Source organism: Adiantum capillus-veneris, chromosome 29 (genome assembly GCF_014529385.1).
Source record: "Adiantum capillus-veneris isolate H3 chromosome 29, ASM1452938v2, whole genome shotgun sequence".
Lineage (NCBI taxonomy): Eukaryota > Viridiplantae > Streptophyta > Polypodiopsida > Polypodiales > Pteridaceae > Adiantum > Adiantum capillus-veneris.
The window spans coordinates 113,656,651-113,670,375 of record NC_140959.1 but is presented as its reverse complement, the minus strand read 5'-3'; the positions used below and the strand labels follow the sequence as shown (position 1 = coordinate 113,670,375).

Here is a 13,725-nt window from a genome sequence, read left to right as displayed (position 1 = left end):
CATAAGAACACCAAGGCAAGCAGGTTTCAGGAGAGGTTTCTCCACTCTTGACGAGATTCTGACACGCAGAGCTATTATTGAGGAGGGTAGACACCATGGTAGGAGGATCTATTGTAGCTTTGCGGATTTCCGCAAACGCTTTTGACACAGTGCCGAGAGCTAGACTTATACGCAGACTACAGGACATGGGTGTGCCTACAGAGCTGATATGGGGTATTCTGGCTCTATACAGGACAGTGATGGGGCGGGTATGCACCATTGAGGGAATGTCTGACATGGTCCACTCCAATATTGGAGTAAAGCAGGGATGCCCCCTATCCCCGACTCTTTTTGGGATGTATGTGGATGAGTTTTCGGACTATGTAGAGCATCAGGGGGACAGGGGGGACTCAGCTAGCAGGGACATGGATTCCGCTGTTACTATATGCTGATGATATTGTGCTGATTTCTGACTCTCCAGAGGGGATGCAACGTCATTTGGATGCTCTGCATTCATTTGCTCGTGATAGTGGATTGTCTGTCAATCTGGGGAAAACCAAGGTTATGGTGTTCAACACCACACCACAGTGGGTCAGGAGGTCGGCACCCACATTTATGTATGGCCAGGAGACTGTGGAGTACACAGATGCATATACCTATCTTGGGGTAGTCTTCGGTGGACCGGTGTTTTCACTAAGGAGAGCATCTGAGACTAGACTGACGAGAGCATATGCAGCTTTGGGTGGACTGGAGAAGATGTGTTCGCAGGTTCAGTTTCAGGAACCGCGAACAAAGCTTTGGCTTTTTGACACTCTGGTGACTCTAGCTGTGCTCTATGGAGTTCAGATATGGGGACCCTCAGTAGACCACCATGGGAGATCTGGCAACACAGATGGATGGAGATGTATGGAGAGGCCTCTGGTCTCTATGATGGCTCTGATGATTCGGGCTAAGGCCTCAGTACCACATGAGATTATCCGAGCCGAGCTGGGCCCCCCCCCCCCCCCCCCCCCCCCCCCCCCCCCCCAATGGTGGAGGCATTGACGAGATCAGTATTCTTTATGCACTCCCCAAGGACAGATACGCTCGGCTTGCCCTGGAGTCATCTCGACAACTAGCTCTACAAGGTGATACAGCATGTTGGTATGGACAAATGACAGCATGGTTTCAGTCGCATGGTCTCAACATGGATAGATTACCTCCGCTTCAATACTCCCTGGATGCACCCTCCTTGTCTCTCACACGGACAGAGACCACCAGACTCATACGTCAGGATCTTATTCAACTAAATACCAGGAGCACATGGATACAGCTGACACAGGAGTTCTGCACGAAGATGGCCTTCTACAGAGAGCATCTTCTCCAACTCACGGAGGACGGCTTTGTGACTAGGCCTGCATACATGGATACACACTTATCTCAAGGAATAAGATGCGCTATTGGACAGATATGTACATCCTCACATCAGCTTCAGATCGAGACAGGCCGATTTCGAGGGGTGCCGGCAGAGACAGAGCTGCACTACACATGTCACTGCCCGGCATACTATGAGATATGCGGCCGCTTCCACTGCCTGTTCAGAGAAGGGTTCGGACCTTTTTCTAGAGTCATGAGATACAAGGATCAGAGGTGTCTCGGGTTGTTCTTACTAGAGCTGCGGAGACTTAGGGAGAGCTTGTTGAGGACATCAGGGGAAAGACAATCTCAAAGACGAATCACAGCTTTCTTTACACTAGCCAGAGGAGAGCCAACGGAGCAGTCATTACAGCAGATCTCAGAGCCTACTCATACTAGAGGTGCACTGCTTGACCGAGCCACTGAGCTTGGCAGATCCAGACGTCCACGACCTCGGGGGGTCTCCCACTACCGACGAAGGCTGCAACAGAAGATACAGATCACTCTAGCTCGACATGCAAGACGCCCAACCAGGGTGCTGACCATGGAGGAGGTCGATGAGATCAGACAGTGACCGATGAGAGATTTCATATGAACCCACAAACCACCACCCCCCCCCCCCCCCCCCCGATTTCCTTTCTCCTTAGTGTTAGTTCTTTGTAACTTTGTAATTTCCGTACTCAGACATGGTATCAGATTCCCCAATTGTAACTTTTTGGTCTCATAGGTCATTTTGGCCTTTTGAAGACGTTAATATAACATTTCATTTCATTTCATTTCTCTCTTGCCCCTCTCATCTTCTCCTCTCTCACTCTCTTGTGTGTGTCACCATCCTTTCTGTTGCATTCTGACATCTTTATTTTATTATCACAGCATTTGTTGCGGGCCCTTCTGTGCATGTGGTTTAGATGGTCATTCTTAGCATGACAGAACGACTAGATTGTTGTCTCTCAGTTTATACCATACCATCTATTTTTGCCTTAGGTTTTTCAGGAAATTTATGCTTAGATTCCTGTGCAGAATGTTAGATCGAGTGCAAACAACATGGAGAGGTTCTATGGATGATATCGGTTGGCTGCAACGATTACCTGGTTCTGTGGGTGTTCAGGACCGGACACAGAGATTTGGGCAAATTCTTGAGACAGTGTGGTATGTAAGGTCATGGTGTTACGAAGCAGGCCATTTTTTCCTTTGCTTTGAATGTAGATATTTCTGGAAGTTTGATTCTGACAAGTATTCTGCAGCCATGGAGTGCACTCTCTGCCAGATGACCTGGTCTACCTCTTAGTACCAGGTCTATGATCCAGCCCCTCACCTGAAAATTAGATGATAGGCGGCTTTTTTCAAGAAAGTAACTTCTACGGTGTTTATGGGCAGGCTTGTTTAGCAATCATGGTCCATTATATTTTGTGGACACAAAGGCTTATTTCTTAAAGCTTGGACTGACTTGCCATATAGCAAAAATACATAGTGAGGTACATCACAATGCTTTGAACACCATCACACAAAAATGTTTGAATGTGGTTTCCTTGCCTGTTTTGATAGGTAACTTAAATTATTGCAGGCTGCTGTAGAGACAAATGCATCTGTTTTGAAAGATTATATCGAGGAATTGTACTGGGGTTCAGGCAAGCAAGTGGCAGTTTTGGGACACAGCAAGGGAGGTGTAGACGCAGCAGCAGCTGTGGCCATAAATTGGCCGTCTCTAAGAGACAAGGTTGTTGGACTTATATTGGTTCAGAGTCCTTACGGAGGAAGCCCTATTGCCTCTGACATGCTGAGAGAAGGACAGATTGCAGATGTTCAGACACGGTATCTTCTTGAATTACTGATTCAAAAAATGGTCAAGGTAACTCTGCTTTATAATCATGTAAATCAAGAGCTGTTTAAAACTATGCCAAAGAAGGCAAGAATGTTGCAATTTGGAGGAAAAATACTAGCAGCCAAAGCCAAAAATGATCTTTTGCTTTTATCTCATCACAAAATGCACCTAGAGTAGATTGACGTTCTTCTCAGTGCATTTCTTATGTGTTTGATTTTTGCTTATGAAACCGGCCTGTAGCCTCACTAAAGGGGGGTAAACTTTGGCTCTCACCCGATCCATATGCTGTTTAACTTTGCATGTACTTTAAGACACAAAGTAACTTCACGAATAAACCTGGTACTGAAATTCAACACTTGAAAACAAATCACGACTTGGTAGCCAGCGTGCTCCCAAGTAGACAGGGACACCCTATTGGCGCCCCTTTCGGCATTTCTTTATTCCAATTAACTTGGAGAAAACCTGTAAACTTCTACAAGCTGTCCCACTTTTAGTGGGCTGAAAATTGTCTACTCTAGCCCAATTTCTGCAGCATAACAACAGTAGGAGGCTTCATAGCCAAAATCCCCATGTCATAGGTGACTTTCCACCCGCATTAGAGTACTTTTACAAACATGTGAGAAAATACAGCTGGCTGAATTCTCTGTTTTTCGCCTCTAAAATGCACCGGAACACCTGTTTGACAGTTCCCTAGCTTTCCCGAAGCTCCTGGGACTCTCAGGCATCAAAAAGGGTCAAAACCCTAAACCTGCAGAAAATTACAGCAAGCTGTAATCCTCTGTTTTGGCTTCGTTTTGCGTGCCGAACGCACCTATAGGTAGCCCTTGAGTTTTTGCACTTGTAGGGCTACTTGCCCTTTGATTTAGACGAGATTTCTTGCGAGAAATCTCTCTAAATCAAACTGTACCTGCTTGGCATTAGCAGTTAGCTAATCCAGTACACCTGTGCAAGAGGCTCTTGCCTCGACAATGTAAGGTGCAGCGGAATGAATGTTTGCGCTTTGCTCAAGATGAGTGCTCCGAACTGTGCTCAAGGTTCCTTTTGTTCTTATGGAAGGTAGAGCCTTCCGTTCTTAATGAGAGAATGCTCTGATCACAAACAAAGTGAATGGACACTACGTGCAAGTGTATGAGATTGAGAGATAGAGAGAGAAGAGAGATACGACACCAGAGACGTTGTAAAACCCTCCTCCGAAGGCCCCACTCTCGTCGGCGAGAGTGGTCTACTTATGATTGCACAATCTGGTACAAATGGTATGCATGAGACTGATGCAAGTCTAAGCTATGTCGACGACGACGATGGTGATGACGAAGTCGACCTACGTGTTGAAATCTGCAATCTTTCTACTGCTGTTCAAAAACGCTATGGCTGAAATCTGCTAATCTTCTATCTGCTGAATTTTGACTCTGTCGGTGACGATGTCGATGACGACGACGCGCTGAAAACGCAGATGCTGAAATCTGCGTTTTCCGGGCTGAAACTGTAAACCTTGTAGAAACTGACCGTGCGGCGAGGAACTGCTGTAGGAAGGTGAGGTCTGCGAGGTTCGGGGCTCGATCTGCGGGTGCTAATTGCTGAAAACTGAAAACGCTAATGTTCCTTGCTGTTCCGTCGCGGTAAAGCTGCAAAACGCCGGGGCTAATCTGCAAACCAAAAACGCTAGGGCTGAATTTCTGCTCCTGTCGCCAGTTGCTCTGCAAAATGCAAAACGCTAGGCTACTCTGAGGTTCTGCTGTCGCCGGAATCTGCAAAAGCAAATCGCTGGCTGATCTGTGATGAAAACGCTAGGTGATGCCTCTGCTCCAAAAATGCTAGGTCTCCTGGGGGGTTCTGTTGAGAAGTTGCCTGTTGAGCGTGGAGCTCCTGCTGCCTCTTCTACCATTTAGTGCTAACTTTGGTTTGCTTATATATTTTCTTACCCAAATTGCTCTACCTACTTTTTTTTTTTTTCGAGAAAAAGATCCTTCTATTAGTTAATGAAAGCTGCCCGTAGGGCTACAACCACCTCTGCAAGAGAGGGCTACAACAAACATGATGGGGAGACTCTTTCAATGAAAGAACAACATATATACAATGAGGCTAAATCAAGGGATGGGGGGAGGGAAGAGCCACACAGGTGGTCGGTAGTGCCATCTGAGCACACCCTGGACAATGGTGTAGAAAGGCCCAAGGCGCCATAGTCGAAGGAAAGCCTCGCGACGCTCCCGCATGCGGTCGGAGCTGCCTTGTAGTCCCTCAAGCTGTCCTCTGAGAGTATGGATCAACTCTAGCCAAAAGTCACGAACAGTCTCTACTGGCGGCACAGAGCGGGCCTCAAAAATGCGGAAACAGCGGGCCTGCCAGATGAACCAAAGTGTCAGGCCACTGATGAGCTCCCAACACTCCTCTCTCTCACTGCACCACTCCTGTGGAGTAAGCTCTGCAGTAGCAGGCTGGAGTGTAGGACGCCCCCCCTGTATCACTATCATCCTGCTGGTGGAAGATAGCTCAAACTGAAGTGCCGGGCCCATGAGAGTGGACCAAGCCGCTGCCCCCCAAGTGTATTGTCTAGCCGTGGAGAGAGTAGGCATCAGCCGAAGAACTCGTAGCCACACCTGCTGGGCCGAGGGACAGTCCCAAAGACAATGGCGCTGACTCTCCACCAACTGGTCACAGGCTGAACATGCGGCCGAGAGACCACTATGCAGAAGCCAGCTCCCTACTGCTGTAGCTCTGCGTGCAACCAGCCACTTAAACAAAGTGATGCACCTCGGCTGTCTGGAGTCCCACAGCCTATAACCGGCCTGTACAACGTAGAGGGCGGTACTATTTCAATTACCTGTTAACTTTACACAGAGCACTGAGAAGGGAAGAGAACACAGTTGCGTCCAACGACTAGAATTTCACTGCGCACACGAGATCGACACCCTGTAGGCCCCAAAGACTGGCGCCCCTTTTGGTATTTCTTTAATTTAGAGAGAGAGAATTACAAAAAGAGAGTCCCTGGAAGATAACACTTGCATCGAGCTAGTACGCTCCAGATTCGGCAAAATTTCGGCAGCATAACGGTACCGAAATTAATCCGAATCAGTTTCCAAGCTCAGGACTCTATCCCACTGGCGTTATCCCTCAGTCGGGAGCACGAAACAGTAAATTTCAGGTCGCTGTAATTTCTGGTTCAATCCTATTTTTGATCTGATTTGGGCACACGATGGTCCCTACACTGTTCCCTGCACCTTGGGCTTGGTGCCCCTTGATTCTGGAAACATTCCGGGCACAAAACAGTCAAAACAGAGTAAAAACAGCAAGTAGACAGTGCTGAATTTACTGCGCAATCGAGAGGTTATCACCCTCTCGTGGACCTGCTTTGGTGCAGCAGCTAGCTACACTGGTTCCTGTGCAAAGAGGCTCTTGCCTCGGCATGAAAGCATATTTCCCCACAACTGTACATAGGTCAAATGAGAAGCCCACTAGTGGGGCATAACATACTGTACGTAGGGGAGAAAGAGAGGAGTATGTAGCATGCGGGGCATCACTCCCGTCACCATACTGTGCACAGAGGGCAAGGTAAGCATTCCATAGCTTCTGTACCTGCTACAATCCACCTGAGGCTGAAAATGGCGCCCCCTTTGTTGATATGCAGTTGGTTTTTGCCTCCTAGAGTGGCAGAATCGCTCACAGGCTGACACGTCGCCCACTTTCCGAGTTTGGGCTTTCCGTGCTAAAAATATCTCAACTGGTGCGTCAGTTGACTTGGCAACAAAGCAATAAAATGTTCCCCTTGTCATTCTAGAGCTAATGACGCGAACACATTTTCCGGTCAAAAATAGCAGTTCCCTAAATTTTAGGAGATGCTTCCATGGCGTCCCTATCGGTCTCCTGACCATCATTGAAGACTACCATTTGACGAACATCTACAATGTGGGTTAATTTACTGGCCCCTTTCAACTTATAAAGTTGCAGTGACTTGACGAGTGGCCCAAATTCCAGTTTGGCGCACACGAGCTTCCATACTCATCAGAATCAGTGCTAACTGGCCCGGGCAGTCCCTGTCTGACCGACCTAGATCCCCGATGTGAGAAACCCATTTGGCTGCAGCCGTTTCACACTGGCCATACAATGTCCACTTGCACCTTTTCAAGGGTTCCGGGACAAACAAGTAAAAATAAAATAAATATATCTAATACTTATTTACGGAAGGCAACAGGAAAAATACACCTCTTGGTGAGACACCCCACCCTTGAAATACTGCAAGCGACCTCGCTTGCATGCCAATAATACATGCGGATATCTCCTGATATCACATATATTCTATGATGGGAATCCAAGATATACATGCTTCCGGAAATGTAGCGTGGGACGATTAAACAATCCCACCAACCTGGCTACGACACATATATCAAGCATAGAAGTCTTCTAGTGTACTCTTGAGCACAAACTTCTCTAGCTAAATTCTGTATGGAAAGAGTAGATACAATTGCTTAACTACTCTCTTGAGCATCATGAACCATGCTCTTGCCTTGCTCCAAAAAGGCTGCATCAAGTCACTGTGGGTTCCATCTGAAAGGCTTCAAGATACAATTGCAATAGCTGAGGTGAATCAACCAATTCAGAGTCTTCCATCCATTTGGCATCTAACGATGGATAGTTTTTGAACTTCACCAAATAGCGTCTTGCAACTTTTCCTCTAACCTTTCTTTCTTTATGTGCCAATATCTGTTCAGGAACAAGGGTTTCATCCAATTCTTCCACTTCGGGTTGTTCCTCATCAAGCATATTCTCTGGCACATCACCAACAAAGGGCCTTAGAAGGCTGACATGAAAAGCATTATGTATTTTCCAGCCTTCTGGTAGCTTTAACCTGTAAGCTACATCGTTGATCTTTTTTGAAATATGAAAAGGACCATAATATCGCATACTGAGCTTAGGAAACAAGCGTTCCTTGCTTTTCCTTTTCCTTAACCTGGCCTTTTCAAAGCGCAAAAGTACCCAATCACCAAGTGAAAATACAAGTTCACGACGGTGACGATCAACAACTTTCTTTTGCTTAGCCTGAGTCTTCTCAAGAGCAATCTTTATCTTCCTGTATGTTTCATCCATATCTTGCACATACTTGTCTGCCTCAAATATCTTGTCCTTAGTCTGCAAAATGGGCGGGACTTTCTTTCCTCCTTCCACTATCTCAAATGGTGCCTTACCTGTTGACGTATGCACAGTGTTATTGTAAGCATATTCAACCAATGGGAGATGGGGTTCCCAAGTTGCCTTGTGCTCTGAGACATAACATTTGAGCAGGTCCAAGACAGTAGAATTTTCCTCTTCTGACTGTCCATCAGTTTGCGGATGAAACGAAGAAGAGAACTTGAGCGTAGTGCCCATGTTCTCAAACAATGCCTTCCAGAAAAGACTCGTCATACGTGGATCCCTGTCACTGACAATTGACTGAGGCATCCCATGATATTTAAAGATATTGCTCATGAATATCTTGACCATGTGTTCTGGCTTTATCTTCTTCCTAACAGGAATGAAATGGGCCTGCTTACTGAACCTACAAATGATAGTCCAAATCCCATCATTTCCTGTTTGCGTCCTTGGAAGATCAAAGATAAAGTCCATTGCTATACTTTCCCATGGCCTATCAAGGATCGGCAATGGCTGCAACAATCCCGGTTGCTTTTGTCTGTCAAATTTGACTTTTTGGCATACTAAGCATGATCTTACAAATGTGTCAACATCTTGACGCAAAGCTGGCCAATAGAAGAATGCCTCAACCCCTTTCACTGTCACATCAATTCCACGATGCCCAGCATAAGGTGGAGCATGACTTTCCATCAAAATCTTTGGCCGTAACTGTTTAGTAACGCATAACTTTCCATGCATCATGAGAAAGTCATTCTTAAGCATATAGTGCTCATGATGTTGCCCATCAACAAGGTGGTCATAGATCCTTGCAAAATCTGAATCTTTAGCATATTGTGTCTTCATTTCGTCTAGTTCACAATGGTACGGAATTGACACTGTTGAAATTTGGGGCTTTCGTGACAACGCATCAGCCACCACGTTCTTTTTCCCTTGCACATGCACAATCTGAACATGGAACATTGACAAGATGTTTGCCCATCGCATGTGCTTCTCAGACAACTTCCTCTGTGTAAGAAAATATCGCAAGGTTTGATGATCCGTTGCCAACAATTCTTTCTCATAGACTTGCAAGTTCCTTTCAGTCTTCAAAAGAATTCTGCTCTCATATGCGACTACTTGGCCATTCTGCATTAAAACTGCACCAAGACTATGGCCACGCGCATCACATTGAACCACAAAAGGTTTAGAAAGATCTGGCAAAATAATTACCGGATCTGAAGTCAGCTTCTCTTTCAAGTGTTTGAACGCTAAAATTTCCTTGGCTGTCCACTTGAAAGTAACTCCTTTTCCTTGCAGTGCATTGAGTGGAGAAGCAATCTCAGCAAAATTTCGGATGAACCTCCTGTAATAGGAACATAAGCCTAGAAAGCTTCGAATGTCATGTACGGATTTCAAGTCTGGCCATGACCTAGTTGCTTCCACTTTAGCGGGATCCATGTGTACCCCATCCTTTGAAACAATGTGCCCAAGGAAGTGAATCTCTTGCAAAAAGAACTCACTTTTCTTCGCATTAATGAGTAGCCTATTCTTGCGTAGCTCATTGAAAACTGCGGTCAAGTGATCTCTATGCTCCTCTTCAGACTTTGAGTAGACAATCATGTCATCAAAGAAGGTACCCACGAAGTTTCTATGTGGTCTAAAAATTCTGTCCATCATTCTATTAAATGTGGCAGGAGCATTTGTGAGACCAAATGGCATGACAAGAAACTCATAGAGACCAAATGTTGTCCTGAACGCAGTCTTATGGACATCTTCTGGTCTAATGCGTATCTGATGATACCCGCTCTTTAGCTCTATTCTTGTAAACAATGACGCTCCCTCAAGCCGATCAAGAATGTCATCTATCCTCGGTATGGGGAACCTGTTCTTGATGGTATTCTTATTCAAGGCGCGATAGTCAATGCACATGCCCCATGAACCATCCTTCTTCTGCACTAAGAGTACAGGCGAACAAAAAGGGGATGAACTGAGCTGACCCATAATCTCTTTCTGCTGGGCTGCACTAACCCTGTATGGTGGTCTATTTGGTGGACTAGAACCTGGCACAAGATCTATAGTATGATCCTCATGTCTCTCAAGAGGTAACTCCCCTGGCAAAGAGTCTGAAAAACAATCACTGAAACCACTCAAAAAAGTTGACCTATCTTTATCTAAGGTAGACAAATTAGATACAACTTGAGGTACTTCTTTTGCAAAGATCAAGTACACTGAAAGATGATTCTTTATTACAGATGAAATACCAGAAGCAGAAACAACTGGAACAGACTCGCCTTTAAACTTTTCATCAAGGACACGAGTCTTTCCTCTATGTACAAGGGTAATCTTTTTGTTGTAAGTATCCACCATAGCATGCAACCTGTAACACCATGGGATACCCAATAACACATCACAGCCCTCAAGCGGCATAATATGAAATTCTTCCGCATCCACATAGCTCTGAATGTGCAGACGAAGCTTTCCCAGAATGAGAGTAACAGGCTCTGAATGTCCTGGGCATGCCAAACCTGCTTCGCCTGTCATACCCATCTCCTCTGCAGGAATGCCCAACTTTGATGCCAATTCTGGTGATATGAAATTTGCACGGGCTCCTGGATCAAAGAAAACCAGCACTGTCTCGTCTCTAACTTTGCCCCAAGCTCTGCACAGCTCCGTGGCATCTGTGTTTGGCTGATCTCCAACCAAATCTGGAACAAGTCCTGCACTCGGCTTTGGCTTCTTCCCTTTATGGTCTGACTTGTCATCCTTATCCTGTGACTTCTTCTGTGGGCCAGAAAAGTTTCTTTTTTGTCCTTGTCCTCGTTCCGAAGAAGATTTAGACTGCTTCTTGGACGTATCAGCTTCTTCAGTGGAGGGCTTCTTTGCAGGAGACTCAGAAGGCTTTGCTGCAACATTGCCCTTGGCTGAAAACTGTTTGCCCTGGGCCCCTTTCTTGTGGCTATTAAATCCATCGGAATCTCCCTTCGACAGATTGTTGGCCACTCTTGCATTCTCTATCAATTGAAACATATTCGTGACAGTAGTCTTTGTGCAGTAGTCCCTGATTTTCTTGGGCAATCCGCAACAGTACTTCTCAATTTGTTCCGACAAAGGCACAAACCTGTAAGAGGTGACTGGCAACAGTGCGGCCCAAAACCGTTTATTGTACTCTTCCAGATCCGCACACTGTTTAGCATTCAACTCGTGCCATTTGGTCATCACATCCACTTCAAAAGTGTTTGTCAACCATGCAAGCGCAAAAAGTTGTTTGAATTGGACCCATGTTGTTGGGGCTTGACCTTGGTTCAACAATGCGGTCCACCATTGAAGCGCATTCCCTTTCAAGAGAGTGGCAGCCTTGCGTATCTTTGAAGATTCCATGAAGTTGCCTCCAACATAAGCTGCATCGAACTGCTGTATGAAGGTCAAAGCCTTTAATTGGTCCTCAGTTCCTCTGAAAGTTTCAAACTTCACTCCCTGCCCACCTTCCTTGTAATCCTTAGGCTGACTCAAAGGAGCCACATTATCATAAACAGGTGCCTGTAACAGTGGTGCTGCATGAGTGTTCATTCCAGCACTCGCATCAACTGTTTTCCCTGTCATATCTGCATTTTGTACGTATGGCTGCGAAAAACCAGCCATACCAAATTGTGTTCCAGGCACTCGAAACTGGCCATAGACACCCTGAAAACCTGGTTGGACACCCATGTTCGCGTACATAGGGTTACCCATGCCTGTTTGCATTGTCCCGAACACATTCCCTGGCATATAACCTGTGGAAGGTCCAACCATAGCTTGAAACACTGAACCACCTCCAAAATAACCAGGATAAGTATTAGGTAATGGAAGGGTCTGACGCATAGCGTGTTCATTGCTCCCTTGACCATTCACAAACGGTTCCTGTCCAGCTAAAGCAAGTTGCTTTGGATCATTGGACACCGCTAGTTGCTCAACCACATGGGCTTTCCCTCGAGCATCATGAGTCCTCTGCGCATTGGAAATCTCCTTTTCCTGCAACGGCTCAGTCATGCCCTGTGTAGGAGGCTGAAAACCCTTTGTCGGAGCCTGTAAGAATTCCTACATCCTTGGGTTGTTAGCCAATTGCTGAAACATGTCCATGCAACAACGCAGTTGAGTTCTAAACAACCTGTTCTCTTCTTGAAGAGTTGAAGGAATTTTCTCTGTGCCATGTGAGGAAGATCCCTCTTCAGGTACTTGGTCTCTCTTCTCTGCCATATCGACAAGCTCTGTGTTGCTTTCACCCACAACAATCCACGCTGCACTTTTTGAAGAAAAAGTGACTATCCCGTCGATGGAACCATATAACTGGCCGGTACAACGTAGAGGGCGGTACTACTCAATTACCTGTTAACTTTACACAGAGCACTGAGAAGGGAAGAGAACACAGTTGCGTCCAGCGACTAGAATGTCACTGCGCACACGAGACCGACACCCTGTAGGCCCCAAAGACTGGCGCCCCTTTCGGTATTTCTTTAATTTAGAGAGAGAGAATTACAAAAAGAGAGTCCCTGGAAGATAACACGTGCATCCAGCTAGTACACTCCAGATTCGGCAAAATTTCGGTAGCATAACGGTGCCGAAATTAATCCGAATCAGTTTCCAAGCTCAGGACTCTATCCCACTGGCGTTATCCCTCAGTCGGGAGCACGAAACAGTAAATTTCAGGTCGCTGTAATTTCTGGTTCAATCCTGTTTTTGATTTGATTTGGGCACATGACGGTCCCTACACTGTTCCCTGCACCTTGGGCTTGGTGCCCCTTGATTCTGGAAACATTCCGGGCACAAAACAGTCTCAAAACAGAGTAAAAACAGCAAGTAGACAGTGCTGAATTTACTGCGCAATCGAGAGGTTATCACCCTCTTGTGGACCTGCTTTGGTGCAGCAGCTAGCTACACCGGTTCCTGTGCAAAGAGGCTCTTGCCTCAGCTTGAAAGCATATTTCCCCACAGTTGTACATAGGTCAAATGAGAAGCCCACTAGTGGGGCATAACATACTGTACGTAGGGGAGAAAGAGAGCAGTATGTAGCGTGCGGGGCATCACTCCCATCACCATACTGTGCATAGAGGGCAAGGTAAGCATTCCATAGCTTCTGTACCTGCTACAATCCACCTGAGGCTGAAAATGGCGCCCCCTTTGTTGATATGCAGCTGGTTTTTGCCTCCCAGAGTGGCAGAATCGCTCACAGGTTGACACGTCGCCCAGTTTCCGAGTTTGGGCTTTCCCTGCTAAAAATATCTCAACTGGTGCGTCAGTTGACTTGGCAACAGAGCAATAAAATGTTCCCCTTGTCATTCTAGAGCTAATGACGCGAACACATTTTCCGGTCAAAAATAGCAGTTCCCTAAATTTTAGGAGATGCTTCCATGGCGTCCCTATCGGTCTCCTGACCATCATTGAAGACTACCATT

At 46.1% G+C, this 13,725-nt stretch overlaps 1 protein-coding gene across 2 annotated transcripts in view; it reads left to right on the top strand.

The window, feature by feature from the left end:
* Positions 1 to 13,725, top strand: part of LOC147419782 (uncharacterized) — a 130,987-nt gene that overhangs the window by 42,664 nt on the left and 74,598 nt on the right. For both annotated transcript variants that reach the window (XM_086505654.1, XM_086505655.1), the window contains 4 exons: positions 2,395 to 2,523; positions 2,619 to 2,668; positions 2,752 to 2,849; positions 2,939 to 3,223. In XM_086505654.1, coding sequence (XP_086361780.1) covers positions 2,395 to 2,523; positions 2,619 to 2,668; positions 2,752 to 2,849; positions 2,939 to 3,223 — 562 coding nt within the window. The remainder of the gene's footprint in view (positions 1 to 2,394; positions 2,524 to 2,618; positions 2,669 to 2,751; positions 2,850 to 2,938; positions 3,224 to 13,725) is intronic.